The 25,685-nt window shown below is 43.9% G+C and overlaps 1 protein-coding gene across 3 annotated transcripts; it reads right to left on the bottom strand.

Moving 5' to 3' along the window:
• Positions 1 to 785: 785 nt before the first annotated feature.
• Positions 786 to 25,567, bottom strand: LOC100651771 (fez family zinc finger protein 2). 3 transcript variants are annotated; one of them, XM_012315316.3, is made up of 2 exons: positions 23,664 to 25,567; positions 786 to 3,985 (listed from the first exon to the last, which is right to left on the bottom strand). In XM_012315316.3, exon 2 carries the CDS (start codon positions 3,974 to 3,976, stop codon positions 2,822 to 2,824), a length of 1,155 nt encoding a protein of 384 aa, XP_012170706.1. In that variant the 5' UTR covers positions 3,977 to 3,985; positions 23,664 to 25,567; the 3' UTR covers positions 786 to 2,821. The 3 variants fall into 3 exon arrangements, with proteins under 3 accessions (XP_012170706.1, XP_048267184.1, XP_048267185.1); XM_048411227.1 differs by lacking the exon at positions 23,664 to 25,567 and adding an exon at positions 4,563 to 6,076; XM_048411228.1 differs by lacking the exon at positions 23,664 to 25,567 and adding an exon at positions 4,071 to 4,524.
• Between the last annotated feature and the right edge of the window lie 118 nt (positions 25,568 to 25,685).

Genomic DNA, 25,685 nt, shown 5'->3' with positions numbered 1-25,685 from the left:
GATAAGGGACGGCAGACTCTGCTGCGATGGCGGTCGGATGAGTCTCGATTTAATGGATAGAGGACAGATTCTACAGATACATCAGAAGGCCGGCGCGATATCTCGCGCGCAAATCAGAACAGAAGCACGTCATCCTCTCTGTCTGTCTCTCTGATAGGAATATCCTCCAACCCCTCGATGTTTCGACCACCCTCTATATATCGATTCGTCTCTTTTCTCACCTCTGACTAACTTTTGCTCCCTTTCTCGCTCTCGTGAACCGATACTCGTTTCCTATACGAGGTCTCGCCTCTTTCTAAACTAAACGCGACAGATTGCATCGTGTCTAATGGCGGATGATGCTCCCGTGCGGTCCTCTTCCCTCTTTCACAACACTCCTCTTTTTTCCTACCAGATAATATGGTTGCTTCTCTTTTCCTCTTACAGACGACGAGAGATCGGATCAATGTAGACTATGTGCTTAAGGGTCGGTTCTTTTTACGGTAGCCAGCAGATTAGAGATCGAACGAAAGATGCGGCCGAGAGATTAGAACGCTCTTCTACCCTCGTTTCGTACATTACACCGGGGTTAGGCCTTCTTTTCTCGCTTCTGTAGGCCAATCGATGCTCTTAACTGTATTACGACGGCGTTGCAAATTTTCTTGCGCCTCTATAAGTCTCTATAAAACGATATTACACGTATGGACTCTTTATTGAAAGATTGTGAAGGATTAAAGGGCGTGTAGATACGTTAAATGTAAGATGATGATGTGTGCGAAGAAGGTGTGAAATGAGACGAGCGACGATTCATTGGTATCGATGATTTTATTGCATTGGATCGATTCATATTTACAATAGGGGACACATACATATGCATTTTCATCTACTCTACCGATTATCTACATATATAACGTTTCTTTATTTTCGCCGTTAATCATGCTTAATTAATTCGCCTCGTCGTTAATGGCTGCTTATCTAGTCCGTACGGTAGAAACATGAAATACGAATCGATTAAGTTCTCCCTGGAGAAATCTGTTTCAACTGCGTTCGAATATATTAAACTCCGTTCCAAAAAATAAAAAGGAACAATAGTAATCGAAGATATTAAGATAAACCAGTAGAGAATGCGTTTAATTCCCGATAAAATCTTCTGCAAACTAGAAGAGGAAGAGAAAGTGAAATAGTACGATTTGAAAAATCATAAGAGGTAAATAAAAATGCATAATGAAAATGAAATACACGCACGAAAACAGAGAACAGCGAGCGACTGTTCCCTTCGTTTTCTCTATTGCAAAAGCTCTTAAAAACGACCGCGTGTAACTCGATGGCCAACAATCGATCGCGAACGTACCTAAGCGTTATTTTACAACGGATATTAATTAATGGCCAACGTTTTCTGCACGTTCTCGCTACGCGTCACTTAAAAGCTACTATCACACCGATTTATACATTTCGCCTAAGTATAGATAAAGATAATGCGTCCAACGCGTGTGTACGTTGCTCTACACTTATTTCCGCAGGGAAGCTCCTATGCGAGCTTCCTACGCGAGAGAAGAGAAATGAAAAGACGCGCCCCGATTCGGGCGAAATTTTCTCCTTCTCATCTTCTCGTTTCGATCGAATCGTCACGACGATACACACAGCCGTTACGACTTTTCCATATCGCTCGTTTTCTTTTTTCTCTTTCTATCGTCGATAATAATCCCTGCGCACCGATATTAATGGCGCTGTAACGAAATCACTCTCTGTCACAGGTACAAATATTTACAAATATTTACATAAATAAGTAATCATCTCTCACAGGATACCACCGATTGAGCTCTCATGCGACGATTAATCCGATGTCATGGGGGACCCGCTGTCCGATATAACGTTCGTGCCAATACACGTTTATATATCCCTGATTCCTCTGTCTATCTGTTGATTTACCTCCCAGTGTAGTTTATTTCGCTCTATACGACCGATTATTTGCGTTCTCCAACATATTCAATCCGTGTTTTGCAGCTGGCAACTGCTCGTTCGGTTAAAATATCATTGTCCTGGCAGAATTGTCCGCGACGAATCGTCTAATTCGATTATTCGTGCTGTTTGCCCGGCATTTTTACATTGGCCGTCGCGTTGTCCGATTCCGATTCTCTAAGTTAAGAATATTCCTACTTCCGTACCGGGGAAATTTTTCTAAATGAACGCACCTATATCGTTGTTTGCCAGCTCCCTTTCCCAAAAGACTTTTTTCTATGCTTACTTAACTTAGAACAATTTTAAAACGATTTTTCTATCTATTACGATTCTGTGAATCGTTCTCAATCGCTTGATAATTCACTTGGCAATCGTGATCGAGAGAATTTTCAATACAGATGTATTCATTTCGGTGCTGAAATTCTGTCTGGTTAAAAAACAGTTTCTAAATGAGATATCCGAAAGAAATTGTTGGGAATGATTTCGTTTTCTGACGAAAAAGACCTGAGACTAGCTTTAAGATAAAACAGAAATAATCTCCTACAATTTGGATGCTGTTGATGAGGTAGTTGGTTGTCTCGAAAGGATGCAGTAACACGTACGTACACGTTCCCCATTTGTCGAAGTCTCTGCCGCGTCTTTGGTATCTCCCCTCAGCCTTCGTATTGGAAACAACTTACTTTCATCGTAAGAACCTGACGATTTGTATTCGTTTATTTCCAGTTTCACCCTCTATATGCGTGTTTTAATCATCGACATCTTCCTCATGAAGGTCTCTTCATTTCGAGGGTTGCGTCAACTGGCCGATGTCCCCCGTGTAACAGGGTGCTCCGAGAATCAAAGGACACTGTGTCTTCCTCGGGTAATTAATACCGTCGCCTTGTCACAACATTTTGCTGAGATAACTCGTAGTACCAGGCGGTGGTAGCAAGAAAGGATTGACGAACGAATGGCCACCGGCTCCGTGTTGTACCGACGCGTAACCAGACTGTTGATTGTGACTTTGCGATGAAGTACCTAGGCTATTTAATACAGGTGATCCGGTATCGTGTAATTTTCTCATGTGTTTTTTCAAATCGAAATTCCTACAGAATCCTTTGCCGCAGATCTTGCAAGAAAATGGCTTCTTGTCGTTGTGAGTATGCATGTGAAAGGTCAGATTGTAGATCTGATGGAACGCCTTGTTGCAGATGTTGCACTTATAGGCCTTTTCGCCACTGTGCGTCAACTTGTGATTCTTGTAGTTCCCCTTTTGATGGAACCCCTTGCCGCAGTACTCGCAGACGAACGGCTTGTAATTGGCGTGGATGCGCCTGTGGGTGTTCAGTGTCGAGCTTCGGTTAAAAGCTTTGCCGCATGTCGGACATTTGTGCGGCTTTTCCGCTGTGTGGATGATCTTGTGCCTGCACAAGGTGCTCGCTTGGCGAAAGCCCTTGCCACAGATCTTGCAGACGAACGGTCGAGCTCCCGTGTGAACTGGCATGTGTCTAGTTAGATTATAATGTGCGTTGAACACCTTCCCACATTCGGGACAGGTGAACGTTTTCTGTTTGTTCGTCGTGTTGAGTTCGTTGTTCCGTGGTCCGGGACTCTTCTTCTCGCGTTGGCTCTCGGCTGAAATCGCTGTTAAGCTCATTTTCGAGAAAGCTTTTTGAATGGTGGTTGGTGGCGGTGAATTCTGCGGAACGGTGGGTGTAGTGGGCGGTGGTGCTGGAAAGGCACTCAACAACGAATTCGGATGATAATAGAGAAGAGAATAGGGTTGCAAGAGATTCTGATGCCTCAACGTTGGCACGTATTTCTTGAAGGCCGATTCCAAATGCGCGGAATAAGTTAACGAAGGAATGCTAGGCGGTGGAGGTTGCGGCGGTGTCGTTTGCTGATTATTGCTCTGCTCGGTAAGACGTTTGTCCGGTTCCATGATTTTAGCGATGGAGAAGGTCAAGTTCTTGCAGGGCGCGGGTGAAGTAACCCTCTCTGGCGGAAGACTGGTCGGTGTTTCGGTCGCCATTGTACTGCCGGTTGAGAACGGTTGCATGATAGAGACCTGAAACGAAGACGTACCAGGATCAGTTAATTTTTCCGTGGATCAGTTAATTTGTTTTTACGGTCGACAACAGTGACGAACCCACCCCTATATCTGAAGATCCATTTATGAGTCGATAACGCTAATTTGTGGCGTTTGTGGTACAGATAAATCTAAATCCTCAAATTTTTGTTTCAACAAACATCTGGGGTTTCAACATTATGCATTGTTACGCAAAGCAAACAGGTTCTTTGAGACGATTATATTTTTTCTCTAATTTCAAAATCATCGATAATTTTTTATAACGAGGATACGACAGATTCGACGATAATTATAATTTTACGACTTTAAGAATCCGAGTGGGTGACCAGAAGTAGGAATGGAAGGAGGAAGAAAGAACGATGTTTAAAAATCCATCGTAACCGAATCGACTGATGCAATTGCCGGGAAGGAACGTAGTGTACACGAGGCTTTAACAGTCGTATAATGGGGGAGTAGCCAAATCATGGCGATCAATTTGATGACTCCAAGGACTGTCGTTACGTGGTCGCTACGATCCTCCCTTCGCAGAAGTCTGTTAGTGTTTTAGTGCACGTACACGGAGAGAACTAGCGGAACGGAACCCACATGTCGGCGAATCCGAATGAAACATGTGGTACCGTTATTATATCCACTCAATTGGCCCTCGTGTTGACATAAAAAAAGTACGTTCCGCATTGAACGATGAGGGCTGACAAACGTCGAACGGCGACAAGGGAATGCTGTGTTTCGCACTTCGTCTCCAAGTTAAACGCTGCTAAACGTCGTTTAGTTTCATTCTTCTTTTTCATTGCTTCGAATGGATTTCCAAACAGCATCAAAAGGAAACCTGATTATTTAAAAAATGATAAATCGTTAAGTGTATAGGCAACGCTATCGTTCGATATAATCACATATGCATACGCAATTTGAATGTTGATTCGCGTACAAAACAGCATGAATATACAGGTAGCCATTAAGCATGTGCAACATGGATACGGGGAATGAATGGCGGGGCTGAATGAGTCGCGAAATGGTCAGCACAGTTGAAGAGCAAGCTTCCCCGAGGTATCACGGAAGGTTTGCACGTCGAAAAGTAGAAATGTTTGCTCCGTAGAATAGCGTTATGTTTGGACTTGGAATGACGGTTAGAATTGGATAGGACTGCTGGCTGGTGGCTTCGTAATACACCCGCTTCTGTTTCATCGAACTTTACGATTCTCTTCAAAAAAAGGAGGGAAACTCCGAAAAAACCAATGAATCTTGCGCGACAAAAAATTAATTTGAAAAATGTAAAGTTAATAAGTGTGGTAGAACGAGAAAATTTCAGAGAGTATGGTAAAATGTTCGATATCAGAGAGAAAGCAAACGTGGTGCTTAACCACGATGAAAAATGCATGCTTCCAGAAACGGTGGAAATACCGAACTGCCGTCGATAGGGTGGAATATGACGCAGTGGTCCTGCCCAAAAGCTCCGCCCATTAGCTGGTACCTTTCGATTGTCCCACAGCGAAAGGCAGCCCTAATAACCGGGGAACAAGGAGTGGAAAAGCAAGACCAGTGTGAGAAGCGAGACTCGAGAAGGGAAACGATCTCCTCGCGCACCCCCGAAACGCCCCTATGACCTATAGAAAACCGTAGACGTCGACTTCATCGCCATGGAGCCGAGCAACTGTCGACTTAAATGACAAAGGATATGATTATGTGCCTTCGAGCGCTTCCAAATGCAAGTTACGACTCGTACCCTCCTTCTTCCATGCTAACTTCGATTTCCACCCCCTGTTCCCTCTCCTCCCTATGTAGTTTCTTTCGAACGTCTTTCTCACAGTCTCTAACTTTTTCCCTCTTAATGAACAAGTTACCATGCCGTCTATTCTTTGCATTTTTTCTTCTCTGCCTTTACTTCGTTTGTCTTTTTCATTCCCCTTCTCACCCTCTGCGTTACTTTCTTTCTTGCTCTCTTCTTCTGCGCCTTCTTCTCCTTTTGCGTCTTCTTTACACCATGTCCTCGCTTTTACCATTCAAACGTACGCTCTCTCTTTCTCTTCTACACTGAACGTGTCACACTGACTCCTTCCTTGTCCGCGATGCTCTAGAGAGAGTTAGAGACAACCATTCGGTGTATTCTCCTTCTCATTCTGGCTTATCGTCACTTGCCGTTTTGTAACCCGTCGCAGTCGAGCCGGGGTGAGAAGAAGACGTAAAATGCAGGGTAAACGGTGGGGATGGAGGCGACAGGATTGGCCAACGGATCTATCACCCTCGGAAAAGTGACACGAGAGGGGAGAGTCGTATGGGATGTGGTGGGGGTTAGTATTGTTACAGTACTTAACGAGCGGCCGAGGTAATCAGTGTTGCTCCTTGCGGCAGCCGACAATTCTACCAATTTACTTCAATATCGACTGAAGCATGGCCGACCCTACTTTGGGACCATTTTGCTTCCTTCTTGCTCCATTGGAATCGATCTGCGTGAAATTTGTTAATTTTTCGTTCATTCGTGTGCATCCAATATTCATCAATCTTGTACACCAATATATCGCGCAAATCGTTTTCCTTTTTATTCTCTATCATCTGAACATCTGTTAAGTACCTTCTAAATGTTTTTACAATGACGTGAGATCGATGAGAATTTTTCGAGGGTCGTTTATACGCTTGTCGAAGTTGCGAGTACCAGCGAATGTTCGGAACGCGCGAAGGACGTTCGCGTGGTCGATAGAAGGGCTGAAACGATACCCGGCTTTCGTGAGCCACTCGATGAACACGGGAGCACCCCCGTCAGGTGAGGTTGGCGTTAAATGTACAAAGTTTACCGATGCGATTACAAATCGTCCGAAGAATTCAATCACCTACAGTAAACTATCAAACGACGACGAGCGAATCGCTGGAACTCGAAGAAAGTTGAAGGAGCTCGAAGAAACTTGAAATGGCTTTGCAAATTTACCCGCTCCGTTGTCGACCCATTAATTATCTCCTCTCCTACGCTCCGACGATCAACCTTTCATTTTCTTATTCCATTTGCTTCTTCGTTGTCTCCGCCACGACGATAATCACTTCAGTTCGTAACCAACTACCCTTTGATGCAACGTTCAACGCAAGAAACATCAATAAAATGTGTAAAATTGTAATGCGACATCGTGAAAGTAGATACACGTTTATCAAGATAAAATCAGTTAACCCCAAAACGGTAAGCAGGGATGATTCGAAACAGCGAGACTCCCCAATATGAACATTCCAAATCGGAAGGGGTGAAAGTGGGCGGATGGGAGTTTTGCGTGTACAGATTGCATCAATCAGCAAGTCCTTCTGCGAATAATACCCGCTCATGAGGTCACACGCCTATCGCTCTTTTCCCTTAAGTGGCGATAAGGAAATGAACCGAACGAATTTTGTCGCTTAACTTTATTACAATCGTTGCTTAACCATGGATGATAGCGTAAAAATATGTCACACATTATCACCTGTCACTTTGACAGAGAAAAAAGGAAACACAGGATGTGACAAGAACAAGCCGATTAAAAACACGTTTTCTTTCAAATTAAAAGCTGTTTCTTTACATCAGATGCGAATGAAACGACGCAGTTTTCGCGCGCAAAGCTGCCAGACATTGTGTAATTTTTATTAGAACGTCTCAAGGTCCGGGAGACGTCTTTGGTGTGGAAGAGGACCATTAGCTCGAGCCACCCTTATTGTTCCATCCGTGACACCCGGTCTTCCATGATATGGCGCGTGAACAGTTGACATATAATTAGCATTTGGGGTAACGAAAGCTCGACTGAGGATGACAGGAGGCACAATACATACCCACTTGCTTATCCTCTGTCCCATAACTCGGCCACAAACCCGCCCTTTCTGTCCCGTACATCCAACGTATGTCGCGTAAGCCGATTCCAAAATTAGTCGGCTTAGAAACTTTGTAAGGGGGTCGAATTTCTCGACAAAAAATGTATTACTTTTTTCCATTTTCTCTATTTAAAAATATTTAATATGAAAGAGAAAAGTATCTTGGGTCCACGACTAGATACATAATAGAAGAGAGAACAGACAATAAAGGACGAAACAAAATTTTGTGTTCGGTCGCGAGGGTGGTAAACCGGCCGGAATTTGAATTGCAGTTGTAAGTAGAAACGAGGGTGAAATGAAAACGATCTCGTGCGTTCTTTTTCCCGGGGAATTTAAACGCACCATGACTCCTGATTTCGAAGTTTCGCGTTATGAGGAGAGGATTCGCGGAGAGGGTGATTCAAAGTTAATTGGAGAGTGGTGGTGGCAGAGGCGAAGAGAGGCGAAGAGGAATAAATTGCGAGTCGCCTCGCACGAATCGGAAAGCGGTGGGTACCCCGGTGTTATATTCCGCCGGTATATTCTGAATTAAGTCGCTCAGTTGTGCGCCGTTTACTTTGCTCCTCGACTGCTCTCGAATCGTGTACGGGGAAATGGCTTAATTTTAAGGAACTTTCCGGCCGTTCCACCAAGTTTAATTCTATCCGTCGAACAACGTTGCACCGTGTGTTTCCCAACGACATATCCCGATAATGCCTGAAAATTACCTTCCGTGCAACACGACTATCTGATCGTTCTAAATTCGCGAGTCAAACTTCAAGTACAATTTTGGCAACATGCGTGGAGATTAATGGAAATATTGAGATGCTATGAATTTCTCAGATTTCTTCAGATTCTCGTCGTTTACAGAAAAAGAGCTTGGCAGAGACAAAATTTCAGTAGGAAAACTGAGCGCTCAACAAAAGGCGCATTGTTTAAAATGAAAACGAAGTGATTCCAGAGAGCCCTGCGTATGAGCAAGCGTGCAAGGGTCGAAAAAAAATTGGCGCCCACGTGCGTGGCTGTATGAATACGAGCGGCTTTCCAAAATGGCAACGAATCCCACTGGGCTCGATGCATCTCGAATTCACATAGTTCGACGTATCGTCGAGTCGAGCATGGTTGGCGGGGGGTTCACAGCTGCGCAGTCTACGGGGGTTTATTACCCCTCGCCTCGTGGCGTTTCAACTCCCGGTTGGAACACCTCGTTATCACCGATTCGTCCTTCTCGTTTCTGCTCTTAAGTTTAGTCCTAGTATCCTCGTTGGCTCTCAACGGTTTTTAGACTTTTTATTTAAACTAACGGAAATATATTTTTGTATAATGTTTTTACCATTTATCGACTATAGCAATATTCTTTGCCAAAAACAGCGATTCACTATCATCGAAATTACGTTTACGAAAATTACGAGAATTGGAAAGAGTGAAATTAATTTATTAACATAACTGTTCGATTTTAATAGTTTCTAGGCTATTGATTTATAGAAAAACAAGCACGCAGGAGGCCATCCATTAAGTATAAAAGTGCACACGTGCCGTTTGGCTACGTGAGTTCACGATCGCCACAGCGGGCGCCTCGATTCACCGTCTGTGCGCGTTCATTTTGCATTTTCGGCGTCGTTGCTGCACCCCGCTGACAATGGCCGCGTAACTTGAGATTGTCGGCCTTCGTCAAACATAATGACGATCGCCAACGACGATCATAATAGTCTCGCGGAATAATAAGTGGGATAAAAGTCAGGAAAACAATTGGTACCGCCATTGTCACTTCGCGGCCTATTCAGTCACCCCACAGACGGCCTGTTTGCGTTGCGCTCGTTTTGTCGAGAAACTCCACGGCTGCGATGGGAATCGTTCACTCTCGCAATGGGAGAAATCAAATTATTATCGACTCGCTTGAGTCTATGATCGTTCGGCTTCCTGCGGGCTGTAAACGTACAGTGACTTTTCAGGAATCTTTTCAAGCAAAACATACGTAGAACCAAATCTTTCATGTGATGTAAAAATACAAAATTATGGCTTATCGCGCCATAAAGAATTTTTTTGGCGTCTTGAAAAATTTTCTCTTAAATAATACTTTGAATAATTACACTTTAATAATTTCACAATGTCTAAAATAAAATATATAAAATAAGCTTACCTACGTACACAAAAATTATTTTCGTTCTTTATCAAATTATACGCTTTATTCTCGTCGTACCAAATTTTCGTAGTTACATCGAAGTACCTACTACTAAAAATTATATAAAATTTCATATATTTGGATCTCGTTAATTAATATATAGCAGAGGCCTCGAAAAACGAATCAATTCCTTATCGCGGTCGAGTTTACGAGTCTTATAGAGCTCTGTTTCTCCATTCATATTCCCAGCCGTCTCCTCCCACTTCCCTAGACAATGTACATTACAAAAGAGGTTTTTCGTAAGGCACGCTGCGTATACACAAACGGTGGCGTACGTCTGCGAGCGCCCTTCCGCCGCTTCCGTTCACGCTATTGAATCGCGATCACGATTTTCGAAGGAAGAATGGACCAAATTCGACACCAGCGGGGGGGGTACTGCGAGGATGGATAGGGGTGGCACCGGAAGTCTTGCGTGCCATTTGCCTCGTACGATATACTTATCCACGTCTTCAAGAATCATCTGATGGTGAATGAGGGAGTATCCTTGAGTGGCGCGTGCCCGGCCGGATGACGAGTCTATAGTCCACCTTTAAAATGATCAGCCTCCGCGGTATCGTATTTTCCTTTGAAAGAAACGGAATGCCAGATGACGGAACACGCCTCCTTTCCAAACGCCAAACGCTTCGACTAACCTTTTCAAATCTCTTCTAACTTTTCTTAACCCTTCTACCTTTTATTTTAACGTGGCTATCGTTTCGACAGTTATTTGCCATCACCATTAAAAAACGTAATTTTTGAAATTTTTGTTCTTCGATCATTTATAAGTGTTCTTAACATGAAACTACCGGTGAAATATTTGCATAATGAATCACGGTAAAGGCGAAGGTTATTTGAAATAATTTAGCAAAGGACCGACTGAAATATTTGGTTATCGAAGAATAAATTCGCAATGTGCCATTTTCACGACGCGAGGAATTGTTCGAGGACGTCGTCGTTCCAGGGCCATCGACAAAACCGTGAATTTAATACGAGGATAGAGTCGAGACGAAACACCGTGGCACGTCTCTCCTACTTTTCCAGGATAGCGTACGATCGAGTCGAAGTTTACCGTCCTATGCCGTGTTTCTCGAAATCGCGAAATAAATTTCCTACGGCACGAACGAGCAAACAAGTCGAGCGAAGGGAGCTAAGGCATGAATAGTCACACGCAAATCCCGTCACGGCTATTGGTTCCTTATCAGATATCAGTTATGTGGTCGATTTGGGGTGCGTGCAGCCTATTACATCTGTGATCCATTGATAAGCACGTCAAATCCGCCAACAACACACTCCTGGCCGGGCGAACCGCCATTCGAAGCCCCTCGAAACCGCACTTCCTTGCTACTCGAATCGATTACTGAGACCTTCCACGATTGGAGTAGCTTCGATTCAACCTGTCTTACGGCGTGTCTCAATCACTCGTCCCTCCATTCTATCATCGTCCTTCTCCGTCCACGAAATTATGAACTTCTCCCATCATTTTCAAGTTGATCGAGCGCTCTCGTCGATTATGTACAACTTTAATTTATCAGAAATTCGTCGATATTATTATTATACCATAGTGTTCAGAATAGAAGTTCAGATAAAAGGACTGTTCAACCCTTTAAGTATGGCTACATTTTTGTAAACATTTTCCTTTAAACGTTACAAAATGACAAATCTAATATCATTATCTATTCAGGATAGCTGTATTTAAAGCGTTAAGGTTTCAAGCCTTATTCAGTGAGCAAATTTTTCCAATCTTTTACTAGCACTTTAACTATTTAGAAATATTAAGTAACGATATACGATGCCCTATATATCAAGCATGAACTCGTTAAATTCGTTAACAAATTTTAGACATCAAGAGAAAGATGTGTGAAAGACGTCTTGTTACGATCGTTGATCGCACGTATCCCCTTCTAGGGGTTAAGTGTCTACCGATTCTGACGGGTTAAAGTGTTGGAAAGAACTAGTCCGACGGCTGCCATCTGCCACCCCCAACCCCCGGGGGTTTTTAGCGGAGAACGCAGGAGCAGAGAGTTCGGAGTTCTCGCGAGTGGCTTGGACGGCTCAATGCCTTTAACCGTCTCTTGGCCACCCTCGAGAAATCACCCTCTTCCTCTCTTCCTGTCTGTCTGTCTGTCTCTCTCTCTCCCCCGTCTTTATCCTACCGCGAACCATAACGCGAAGCTTTTCATACAAGATTATATGGAATATTACGTATTAAATGTCGCAATTCGCTTTCTGACCTCACCCGCCTCTTTCACGTTCTCTCTCAGCTTTCTCCTTTCGTTCTCCCAACGTTCAAACACCAAGGAAAACGATAAGGGAGAGACCCTTGCGGAAATGGTTTACTCAGAAAAATTGGAAAAGACACACAGCATTGAACGGTCTGTTATATTTACTCGCGAAACGATCCTTGGCTTTTCTTCGCTTCTCAAGGATCTGGGAAGGAGAAGACAGGTCTCGTTTCAACGTCGAAATGAAAAGTGCTTGCCATGCGTGGTCGAAAAGCAATCGAGACTCTGTCTGAGTTGATTCGTTTGGATTTCTTTCTTATAAGTAATGCACAGAGGTTTATGCATTTACGGAGAATCTAATGATATGAAAATGCACAGAATGCACGTAAGGAGCGTATAAAGTATCTAAATTACAGTAGCTACTCGTTATTTTTAATCTGTGCGTAGAAATTATTTCTTTATTTAAGTTCGTGAAAATCTTAGTTTGCATAAACTTCAAGAAACTTTTCTTACATCTTCTAATTTCGGATAAAATAATCTACCAGTGAAAGGGTAAAAACCCTGATTCCCTTTCAACGATAAATCTACTCTGTATAGTACAACGAGCGACGGAGGATGAAAACGGGATGAACGAAGACGGAGAAACAGCCATACGACACACAAAAAGTGTCGTTCGTACGACCCACTCCCCCAATTTTGATCGAGCTCGAAGCAGCTGGCTCGGCTCGTGAATTCCATTTGAATAATTCCATGGCTCTGGCGCGTGCCGACGCTTCGTCTGGACCTTCGGCTCGATCGGTCACGAGATTCGTCTCTTTCCTCCGTGTCTCGAATCTCATTGGTCCATCGTAGTAAAGACACGTGGCCGGATGTCGGTCTATTACCTTCCAAGGGTTTCCGCCTGCTGATGAATAATACCGTCTCGCCTCGTACTGAAACGCTCGCCTTTCGATCGATCCTTTGTTCGTCTTTACGCTCCGTCTTGACTACGCCTGGCCGCAAAGGTGTGCACACGGAATTCGAGATCGCTCTAATTTCATCTCTCGTAGGAACTACCTTTGTCAGATTAATTTTGCAGCCTCGCTTTTCGAAATCGGCTTTCCAACTCGATGGCTCGAGATTTGTTGATTAAAGAGAGGATTAATCAACTGAACAGGATAAGAGGTTCATCAATTGAAGAGATCAGCCATGTTTAAGTCATAGGTTCCTTTTTTGAAGTGTAGGTAATGTCAAAGAAATGAGTAAAAAAAGACCATAGCTAAGACATTTTGTAATTTAGGAAAATCGTATGTAAATTCTGAATCGTTTTAGACGAAAGAGTTTTCGATTATAGTGATTTCTGAGATTTGTAACAATTAAGCCAAAGATCAAATCAGCGACGTCGGCTGTGAGAGATCAGGCAAAGCCCTCGAGAACCGAGCGGTCTTTGCTCTGTAATCGAATTCAATCCGAAATTTGTAAGGACGAGGAAGAGGAAGCGAATAAAGAAAAAGACGGGGTTGGTGAGCCCATAATCAAAGTGACCACTCGACGATTTATGTGATAAACGGGTGGTAGGGTCGCGGAAGGGGGATGTGGTCTACGTCGATGGAGGTGAGAAGTTTATTTAAGACCAAATCATCCTTCGTCGATTAAGGTAAGAGAGGGTGCGTGCAACGGGGCGACGGGGATGACGTTGTAAGAAGAGAAGGGAGAGGGCGGTACGTGTTATTGCTTGTATTGTGGCGCAGCCCCTCGAATCGTCAGTAGGGGTTGGTTTTAGTCGGCAAACTCTCCCCGGAGACTTCCAAGTTCTCGTTGCCGTTAAACGGGACGCTAACATGGGGACTCGAGTGAAAGCTACTTGTTGGCCAATACCAAGAAAACACCATGAAATATCTCATAGATAAAGAATATTTACCATGTTCTTATATATCGCCAGTTTCTTCGTACCATTTATCCGTAACGTGAATTTGATATCTGCTCTATCGAAAAATTAATCATTCTCACAAATGGCAAGATCGTTTCTAGAAAGTCGACGAAATAAATTCCATTGCTTAAACACCGGGAAATCTCCAGTTTACCTTGATTCACGCGTACGGCTCACGAAATAAGCGTTAAAAAGTCCGGGAACCCTCGAAACAACAAGGGACTCGAATAAAACTCGTTTAACAGATGCACATGCCGCCTTTACTCTCTCAGATAGACAATCACGAAACCGAACTGACAGGCAGCAACAACGCGAAAGGATATTTTTCTGCAGCAACCGTCTGGCCAGATCGATATCGTCTCCTTAACATGCCCGTAGCAACTTGTCCGCGAATAATTTCCTTATCTCGAGGGCGAGCATTATGAGCCCGTGCCTGGCCCCGTAAATATTTTCTGTACAGGTTTCTTTCTCTTTCTATTCCTCCTTCTTCTCGCTTTTTTTTTCTCCTCTACATAGAAGCATTCCACTTCTCACCTTCGCAGCGGGTGCCTCGTCGAACCGAAATTTCCCCGACTCGACCTCGTTTGCATTAATTATCCTTCGCTGTATTCCGTCTTGCGCGTAATTGCGGATGCACACGCACGCTTCAACACACTGACTCACCCACGCGCATACACGTATACTCACACACGGCAAACGTCGTCCAACCGTACGCGTTTATCGCTGGCATAGCAGATATATATCGGGTTATATCAATCTTGCTAAGTGAGCAATGCATATGCTTATGGCGACGGAAGGTTTTCGACAGGCGGCAGAGAGGAACAGAAAGACGGAGAACGAGCGAGAGCGTGGGCGTAGAATGCCCACTGGGCATCCTTCTTTTTATGCATATGTATGCATATGTATGCACACGCATGCAACACCGGCCGGATATAAACACCTGCCCATCATGCTCACCTATGCGTCCCGGTCTTCGTCCACGTGTGAAAGGCCCTTTAAATTCTAACGGGGGAGGTCGGAATATTTATTGCCAAAGGTGCTACCGCGAGCGTTTATGATGCACGGTGAATTAACGATACCAATTAGCCGCAGACAAAATCGACATTGTCGCGTTATCTCGCACCTGATGAGGATTATAACAAGCTTCGCTTGCAAGCGTTCTTCATCGATTGGTATTTATGTAAATCCCCTTTCATAACTTTATCGAACATGATTTTGATATCCTGATAATATACGAGGATGCGAATGAACGCGGATGTCGAGATCGTTTAGTAAAAAAAAATTATCAGTTGCCGTTTTAACGAGAGTGGATTCATCCTGGTCCGTCGAAGCTGATAGTCCACGAGGACACGAACAAGAAAACCTCATCCACGTTTTGAAAAGCACTCAGTATCCTGAGCAGCGAATCTTATCTGATGCCGAGAGCTGATTGATATCGCGATATAGCCCTCGAGAGGGAGGTTTGAGTCTCATCCACCATAAACCATCCCCATCGTCAGCTTTATGAACTGGCTGCGGAGGCGGGGACCAGTGGTGAACATTTAGTGCCTTCGAGGTAGGTACACATTTAATCATAATCTAATATTTAAAAGGTAATTTCACGGCCTGTTTACTTCCTACGATCCACCCTCTATATCCCGTTGTCAGTTTTTCCTCCCTTCTTACGTGCATACCTTCGACCACCATGAATCGTGAGAATTACTATATTTTTAAATTGATTCGATTCTATCGTTTTTGTGCTTTTCGGTTAGAGTTACTGTTACTCAAAAAGTGTCGAATACAACGCGTTGTTCGTAGTTGTTCTTTTTCGTTTTGCCTGGCCAACTTAAATAAAAGCGGTAGGTTAGTATTCGCGGAATAAACACAGAAATACGAAAAAGCGAAAGGCGATTGTTTGTACCAGGAGAAGTCAGGTATCGCGAGCAAATTGTAGACACGATAGACACGGCCACGTCCACGTGGCGGTATAATGAAAAAGCTAATATATTCGTTTACCGCTCGTAAACAAGCCGGGCATTGTTATTATCACGAGCAAGCCATTGCGATTAATCGTCTGCCGTTGATTCATTCGGCTTAATTTATACGTAAATTATACCCGGTCGCCCTTTCGGTGCTCAGTGAATAAGCATGAACTTCCGGCGTCCATAAACTTCTGTTACATTCTAGCCGTCCTCTGTTACTTCTACTCGAGCACAAATTTCTTCTTTGCAATGGTGAAATAATTTTAAGTGGGAAAAAGCCCGAAGAATGACGTTCTATGGTTAAACAAATCTACAGTGAAATGAAATTAGAAGAAATAAAAGAAGTAGGGGCGCAGACAGAAAGGAGTCGTCTCACCACTTCCGGAATTCGGTGTTTCCCATCATATACCAGATCATTTGCTCGCAGATACTGTAGCGCGAGTAATCGTAATGATATTTCATATCCATTTCTACCATAATTATGTCTAAATATGTGTAGTTTCGTGATAGATAATTTAAAAGAAAATGTCGAAGGAACGCATTGCACTGTAACGAAGGTTTCCCGTAACGCAAAAGATTCACGTAGCAGGATCGCAAAATACTTACACGATAATGCACTTTAATCAGCGTGCGAGATATATCGCGTGAACGAGGTCGTCGGCTAATGGAGGAGCGCATAAAAATTAAAATAGCAAATTGGTGACATGGAGGCCTCTTGCATATGCATAGGTCGCGCGAACCTTCGTGTGAAGTTCATTCAAAACGGTTGGTTAATTAAAGTAATCGAGATAATCCGAATAGCCGAGTAATTAGCTACTAATGGTATTTATCGACCACCAAGTTCTTCTTAAACAGTAAAGCAAGGGCTTCCAGTTTAAAACCTAAACTTAATTCCAAAATAAAGTTTCAAGATTTTCAAGAGTAATTGAACAGAGTTTAAGAGTAATAAAAGGGGGACACGACGAAAAGATAACGAAGATGAAGATGAAAAGAATTAAAAGGAAAACAAGGTTAAGTTCGATCGAAAAACATAGCGGCTTAAACAGTCGTTAATACGATGCGTGTTAAATTGCATTACATCTGCTTATTAGTCACGGCACGGGCAAGCCGCATGCGACGTTGAAAAGGCAATCGTGTAATACGTCATAATTTCCATAGCGTGACTGGACACTCCTCCGGTGCCCTCCATGCAACATCACGTTAACACCTATACATGGGAATTTATTATTTTCCCGTGTCTTGTGAAAACATACCTCCTTGCTTAGCGTCTTATCTGCTCTATAATTAAGTGACAAGGAGGAAGCAGTTTTCCTTAAACATTAGTTAATTCCTAAATTCCTCCCCAAACTTCTCCACGTCCTTTCATTTTTCAAGCTATAATATAATGCGCGTGGAATAAAATATCGAGCAAGAAATACAAACAAAGTTTCTTCTATGTACATATATAATTATTTTCAACGACGGAACTCATAACTCTTAGCTGCCGTTCTAACTCTATAGAACGTGTCAGATACATTTTTTCTAACGCGATAATCATGCGATAGCGGAGCTTCTTTCCTGGCCAAGTGGCATCTTTTTTATGGCTCGCATTTATTCCCTAATTAAAATGAAGACCGTGCGGGTGAAGTACTTTTTACATCACCCCTTACCTTCACGCAGAGTCGAATGAAGGAACTTTTCTTGCCACACCGATAAATAGTCCAGATACACATTTCGACGCGGCGAATCTCTTTCCTCTACACGCTGGAACGCGTTTATGGAAATGTTCAGCCACATTGTGGCGTTCCGGCCAACGGGTTTCCATTTGTGGACGGCAACGATTTTCTCTTTCTGTCGATCTGAAACTAGCCGACGTGAAGTTCAAAATATTCTTCACGACTACCGTTTTTTCTTATTTTTTTTTTTTTTTTTTTTTTTGCTTTCAAAACGCTTTTTACAGAAATGGTAAGAAAATACCGTCTGCGAGGAAGTCGAAACGAGGTTTTACCTAAAGTAAACGACCCGTGATGATCCGCCAGAGTTGCATCACCTGCCCACGGCTCGTATATATTTACTATAAAGTCCGAACTCGTCGCAAGCGAGTCAAATTAATGTCTTCGTTCGTTTCGAGATAGGACAGCGGGGGTTGGGCCGAAAATCGATATCTTTGATCTGGTGTTAAAGACTGGATACGTCGCACCTTTCGTTGCCAGCGAATGTTCGCGCCGATAATGGAACAGGCCGCGAAATATCGTCGTTCAATTAAAATCGTTTCGAGGAGTAGCTGATAGAATTGCTCGATCGGTGTCACGAGCGTTGTTCTGGTGAAATTCGACGCTGCAGATTCTGCTAAACGGGTAAATGGAGCGGTTGATTAATTTTACATAGATTAGCGAACGAACGAGCCGCGTGGCCGATCCTCGTTTTTCGAAGGCACGCTGAATACACACGATCCTGCCACGCGGAGAACCGAATAAAATTGATCTCGGTGAACTTTTTGTTTTTCAGAATTCTCCGATTGGATATGATTCTATTCGAAATCGCAAAGGAACGACACACGCGTTGCTTCCACGATTCGTTACTTCTCCCGGTTAGCGTTTAGTGGTCTGCGTAGGAATTTAAAAAAAATAGAAAAAAAAACATTCAACAAATTACGGGATCGATCTTGATTTGGCGAATAGAATACGATGAGACGAATCGATTGAAAATATCGTTGGAGAAATCGAGAGGATTTGCCTTTAAAGGAGTTCCACTGAAAGCTCAGACTGGGATCATCGAATAAGCAAAGGGCACACTGGTACGATGAAATTCGAGGTTACGCCGAGAGAGGAAGTAGTGCATTAATTTCGAGTTACCCCTTGAATATTCTCCAACCCCCGTACATGTGACCACTACACGACGAGCACAGGACTTGCGAGTAGCAGTTACCCCGAGGTGTTCGGGACGGCTGGTAATTTGTAGGTAGATATACGATAGACAATAACACCGGTGAGGGGCGGCAGTGCCGACTAATTTGTTTATCATAACTTTATCTTGATTTATTACACCCACGGTGCGCGCCTGTCTCATAGTGCCAATTGTGCACGCTCATACGCACCCTTTGACGTATTTACACGTGCACGAATTAAAAAACGATGGCCGGAAAAATGCTCGAGCGATCTTATTCTTGAACGATTCCTTCGCTCTTCGACGACTCCTTGATTCAAATTAAATGCACATTTTACAAAAATCATAAAAATTCCGTTTATTCCTTAAATTGAAAGGCAAAAATTTAAAAAGCTCAATGATTCATCAAGCCGGTTAACAAATTCCCCAGTTAACAAAATGGATTCGTTATCGACGTTGTATCCCACAAACTTTAGTGTCTGCAACTTAATCTTTCGAACTGAAGAAAACAACTCGCATTCCGAACGAGAGATTACACGATCAACGATTCCCCGGGAGCAATTATAGATTCCCCGATTGTTTCATCGCGCGTAAATTATCAGTGAAAAAATGCAGTCACGCTACCTGACTGGCCAGCAACAAGAAAGCAACGCGACAAGATAAAAATCCGCGAGCGCGGTGGCGGCCGGCGCTCGCATCGAGAAGCTAATTTTTTAAAGAGCACAGCGAGAAGGGGGTGCGAACAGGCGGAGCAACCCTTAGCCACGCTCTATCCCTTCCTTTCCACCCTCTGTCTATCTTCCTTCGTTGCAGCTCGATCGGTGTGCACGCAAGGCCTCTGCAAGAGCTTCGTGGCCAGCTCGTATTTCTCACCCTCCAACAAGATACCAACCACCTTTAGCCCCATCCTCGACCTCGCGGCCACACGTACTGCCGCACACATCTAACGCACGTACATACCCACACAAAATTCGAGAGGGTAGATAACGTCTTGCATGTATGTACGTGTGTTTCGGTACGCGTAACAGTGCGAGTGTACCGTGCGAGTGACTAACCTGTGGTACACCTACACGTATACGTCTAGAGACAGATATCGTCGTACGTGTTCACGCACGGTGTCCAATACAGAGGCAACATACTAAGACACGAAAGGGCGTACAGGTATAACCGACATCCACCCGCCACGATGTAAGCCCTGCAACGCTGCGAGTGCTATCTAGCTAACTATCGCTGATTCTCGGCGCGAGACGGGTTCACGGGGAGAGAAGGAAGGAAAACAGGCGGAAAGGGTGGTCTTCGGCTCGTGGATCGTTTAAAACAGAGCCTGCCACGGGAACACTCTGGCGCATCCGTGAAATATTCCGCCAAGAAGGTTCGTTCTTCGATTGGTAAAGGAAGATTGTTTATTGCCTTCGGCATTATATGATATCGTATCAAGGAAATTCATTTTTTTAACGCATCTTTGTTGGTGAAAATTATTAATGGCTGTTTGAATTTGTCGAGAGTACAGGGATGATAATCGTTTTGCGCGAAAGCAGGTGTCAACGAGCAGAAATTTAAACAAAAGATGGAAAGTACTTTGGCAAGTGACAGGAAATTTGGAAGTCTCTTCGCGAACGGTTCAACCCCTGTTTGGATACTTGAAATACTTAGTTCTGCTCGCGTGATCTCCCCCAAGTTTTAATGTTCCGCCGGTGTCTCTTGGAAGGTACTTTAACAAGCGCGCAACGAATTTTAAAATTCCAAAGCGAAGTTTCTTGGCTGTCGCGCGACGACTATTTGTCGCCAAATTTTCGAAATGAAATCGAAACGAGGCGGAGAAAGGAGGACGTGAAAAGATATCGAGAGAGCGTTGATATTTACACAAGACGATGTTCGACAAATTTGTAACGTCGAGTAGAAGGCAAAGAATGTGGAAGAGTACAACAGAAACTAGAGCTTAACGTCCGGTAAGACCCAAGACTACACGGGGCCTCCTCAAATATTAGCGGAGGACTGCGGGGTCCCCTTTGAACTCGAATCCCCCAAAATTTCTATGGTGAATAATCGGAGACAGCTGGCACGATGCGAAATCAAGTAGCGTAATAATGCCCCGAAACTTCAGCATCCAGAGCGGGAAAGAAATAAAACGAAAAAGAGGAGGAAAATGCACGGGCTCCCTCGGATTCGAGTATCTCCCCCGTCTTACCTCCATTGCTTCTTATTTCAAATATTTACAGAACGAAAATATCGGTTGAAGTTGATTCTTCGCTTGCTCTCGATATGAATTTTCATTCGTTAAAAATTGGCCGAAAAAGAAACGTTGAAAAGCAGTCAATTAGAAGAGCAATAATCTCTGATTAATTTACGACCGATATTTTCTTGTTTATAATCCCCATCAAACTCGAATGCCTTCCCCTTCTCTAATCTTTCATTACTTGTTAATTAACAGCACACATCGTCGGAGTAACGAGAAATTTTCGGTGGCAGGTTCGTTTATCTCTGTCAATAAAACAGCGAACGCGGAACACCATAAGGGCACGAGCATAAACGGGACCAGAATCGACTAATAAAGCGATATCTCTGTATTCGAAGGGATACGTGGCCACATCTCAGCGGTCTGATCTGCAATTACCATCTCTATATAGCAACGAGCCGTTTCAGCCGTGGCCTCTCGCGAATAAATGACATACACCGCACGCGTGATAGGTATGCTAATCGTGTGGCCCGCTGTAAAATTTGCTCGTCAGCTGCGCCAGTTACGATCACCGACAAATTCGATGCAACGAAATGAAATTGTGCCTTTCTTTCTTCCTGCAATTTCGTCGTGAAACTGCGATCAATTCGAATACAAACCCGATCTCTTTCTGTAAAATCTTCAAGCATATTAATCAGTAAAAGGACAAGCGCATTTCTGTAACATCAGATTCACCCGACTATACGATAAATGAGTTACTCGGAAGTCAATCTTATCAAAATTTCTTAATTTTACTATTCCGATAATTATTTTTTTATTCACTATCAGAATTTATTATTTTATCGTTTAAAAACTCGATGCAGCCGATCAACGATCAGCCTCTAAGTATCTCGATTCTAGGTACAGCAGATCTCCGTTTATACGAACTTGCTGATGGACAAATAGTTCATATAATTAATTCACATAACAGGAGTTCATCCTCGAATGAATAGATCGAACCAGCAAGAGTTCGTTTAATCAGGCACTAGATAAAATTTCTTTCAAATAAATGGAATTTACATAAACGTAGTTTTGCTGTGCCAGAAAAAGTAATCAATTCACGCACATGTGACGCGCGAAAAAGGCACCGTCTAGCATGCCTCGGATAAAAGAAAAGCCTGAGGAAACTGACGAAGGAAAAAAGAAAGTGACGGAACCACCCTGGTATCGGGCAGTTTATCCCGCGGGAGGAGCTACGATACAATGAATAAAGAACGAAGCAGCTTGGTCGAGTGAGCCCTATGAACGAGGCCTTATTGGGATATTAATCGTCGTACCAGGCGAACGCCCTGTCCCCGAGTGTTTGCACGAGGTTTGAAGAGGCTGCAACACCAAAGCTGCCTTGCAGCGAAACCCTCTCCGTAAAACCCCCTCCTTTTAAGCGCAACGAAACACTACAAGACCCCTTCTCCGAGCCCCTCCAACGTGTTCCTCTTTTCGAGCCCCGTGATACTCGAAAAGCCTAAGTACTACCACGCTCGAATACTGCTCGAATACTTCGGACACGCTCGAACCCCGAGCCACTTAGGTAAAGCTTGCGTACACGTTAGAGGTAGGTAGGTACGTAAGTTGGTAGGCTTGATAGCCGCGTTGCACGAATGCTTCGAAATAATGGGCCGTCGATCGGCCGCGCTTGTTTAGAAAACATAAACCGGGCGAGCTAATTGTTCGCTAATTTCCAGTGCCACTTGTACGGCCACTCGTCGATTAATGCGTCACGGTACGTGTACAGGGTGGTTTCTTTCTTAGAGAGAATCTCGTCAACGAAAAAAAACTTCACGTGTGTGATTTTCTCTCCACGATACATGTTACCGGGCGCGTTGAAAGCATTTCGAAAATGGTCTTTGATCTCCACCGCTCTTCGTCGATCCGACGCTTATCCTGGATAGGAATCGCTCCAATGGGAACGACGCTGATACGGTTTTGTGTCTTGGATTTTTATGGATTTGTTAGGTGCTTTGATTGATTTCAATGGGTGCCGATAAGACGTGCTTTTATAAATCATCGTAGATTTTTTTCAACCGATGTTCTATTACAATTTATTGAAATTTATTGGCGTGACAATTTGCGTGTCCTTGATGGAAATATATTCTGCGATGGAATGTGTACTTGTATCGTGTCAGCTCGACAAGATATTCGTGCGCGACGGGCGTTTTAATCCATTTAGTTAGCAGCCTGAAGGGAAGAAGTTCCTCCGTTTCATCCACTTATAAAATCTGGCTAATTGTGCTATGTCATCCGTATCGTAATCCTCTCCAAATTATTTGATTTTGTACGTACAATCTGACGAAATCTGAATGCGCGATCTACGTATCACTGATTCCCTTTCAAAGATCATAATGTCTCACAACCGGTATCGAGATCTCTACGAAATTAAGGGCAATTTTTGAAGAATAGCGATTTATATTACAAGTGCATCGATATCAAACTCTCTGCTTAAGAAAATTTATCGGAGGATAATTTTTAAAGGAGCTATTTATATCATACTTAGTTATTTATATTACAAGCGGAAATAAATCAAGTACTTACAGAATACGTGAAAATTTAGTAGTAGCCCGATCGAATCGAGTTCCGTGATCTGAACACGTTCCGGTCCTCCGATAATCCCGAACACTTTCACCCAGACAGGACTCCCAGAGCAGAGTTCAAACTTCTCGATGAAGTTGCAGCATCAGCGTCTTTTCTACTTGATCTTGCAGTTCGTTCGTCTAACGCGACATTGCAAAACGAGAAACTCCTTCTGGGTCACCAGTTCAAAGAAGCATCGAAACTCATGACGATACGCGACGACCTTCGACAGGTCGGCATCTACTAGAACAAAGTCTCTCAAATTAGCCATCGACATTATCGAAAGCTCACGATCAATTTTTTCGCTTCGATTTTCGACTGTGCGCCATTGTCGCAGGGACGCTTGACACTGAACCTCTCAGCAAATTAATATTTCCTGTTGCTCTATTCGATTCACGTTCATCACATCGACGGATTGAATGCCTGCGAACCTTTGGTAGTCTTTGATACGACCCAGGTGTATTACTTAGAGGTGCGATTTGAACTTTTTCACTCCGAATAACGAAATTCTTCGATGGGAAAGTTGCAAAGTTTAGGTTTCAGAGTAGCCAAGCGCCCAAATGTCAGCCATTCCGGTCAAACGTCGCAACCACTCGGCTTCTCCGTTAGGAACGTCCGTTCCTAGAATCCGTCGCTATCTTCTATGCCGTCTGCATCCTCCTAAAGCTTCCTTTTTAGCGAAACAACACTGTTGATTGGGCACAGACGATAGGCTCGCGTGTACAGCGGCCGGATGTCGCTCTCACCGTTTGTCCCGTAATCTCATAGCGAACCAAGCACACAACGGATCACTTCGGACTTTCCTCGATTCTTTAACAAAAATTTTTCCTCGCGATGCCGTGGAAATGGTTGATCGCTGATCCCTGGCAGATGATCGACGGAGATCACGAACGATCCGTTTGCCGTTGGAGGCGCCGAGTTTGCCGCTGCTGACGTGTGTGCGGTGGCTGCTGGCGAAACCCAACGGAGGTTTCAACTGCAGACAGAAGGGTGAAGGGAGGTCACGAGTCGAAGGTAACAGCAACCACCAATGGGGCGGTACTAGGGGCGGAGCAAAGAGCAACCTAAAAACACGCCCATCTCGTTGCATGATCATAAGCTGCAACACCCCAAGGAATGCTCCATCCCTGTTCCACTCTGTCTCCTACTATCGTTCGTCTTTTCCTCTACGGCTACAGCCGGGCCACCTTTTCTCCCCATTTTTTCCCTCTTTTTTCTCATTCAATTGGGACGAAGGCGACACGAAGCGCGGCGACGTTAAAAGTGCAGGCGAACGACGACCAAGTTTCCTTGCTCGCGTTCGACGCTCTTCATCGATCCCTCTTTCTCCTTTGATCAGCCTTGCTGAGATTACGCTCTGCGATTCCATCGCTTTGCCATCTCCAGAGACGAACACGGAACTGTATTCCAAAATGGGATTCCTTCGTGCTAATAATCTCATCAAGCATCTGTCTTCGTGTCACTGATTTTAAGAACGTTCTTGAGATGCGTTTAAATCTCACTCGTCGACTATACAAACTCGGTTTTTTTCAAATTCAAGGCATTCCATCTCGATACTTCCAGAAGAATGTAATTTGGTATCCTCTTACGTAGAAACATACGGAGAAACTTGCAAAAAGGCGTATTAACGAACCGAGTGGTAGGTGTGCTTATTAAAAAAATATTTGCTTAGAAATATCCGGCGAAAGGTGAAAGCTGGCGGTGAAATGCATTGAAAAGATTCCCGTGACGGTATACGAAGGGTGAGTTGCATCGAGCCTCGACACCGGCGGGGGTTAGAAGCGAAAGAAGAGATAGAGAGGAAGAGAGAAGGTTCGGTTCGAGGGTCGACGAATGAGCCAGCGAATGAATACCGAGTATGGATTCGTGAGGAGCCAATAGGGGTGCACGATGTCCTCCCTCGTTTGAGAAAGCCACGCCAATCGTGGGCGTCCGTCACCCTGCGGGCTTTTCCTGAGGGGTGGCGATGGTAGAGACGCATAG

The sequence above is a fragment of the Bombus terrestris genome, chromosome 13 (assembly GCF_910591885.1).
Source record: "Bombus terrestris chromosome 13, iyBomTerr1.2, whole genome shotgun sequence".
Classification (NCBI taxonomy): Eukaryota; Metazoa; Arthropoda; class Insecta; order Hymenoptera; family Apidae; genus Bombus; species Bombus terrestris.
This window is presented reverse-complemented; position numbering and strand designations above follow the sequence as displayed.

Excerpts from the sequence above, each read along its gene's own strand:
- LOC100651771 (XM_048411227.1), bottom strand. The coding sequence starts at position 4,616 with ATGTTTCATTCGGATTCGCCGACATGTGGGTTCCGTTCCGCTAGTTCT. Across the intron at positions 3,986-4,562 it reads GTTCCGCTAGTTCTCTCCGT|GTCTCTATCATGCAACCGTT; the intron begins GTACGTGCACTA and ends TCTTCGTTTCAG.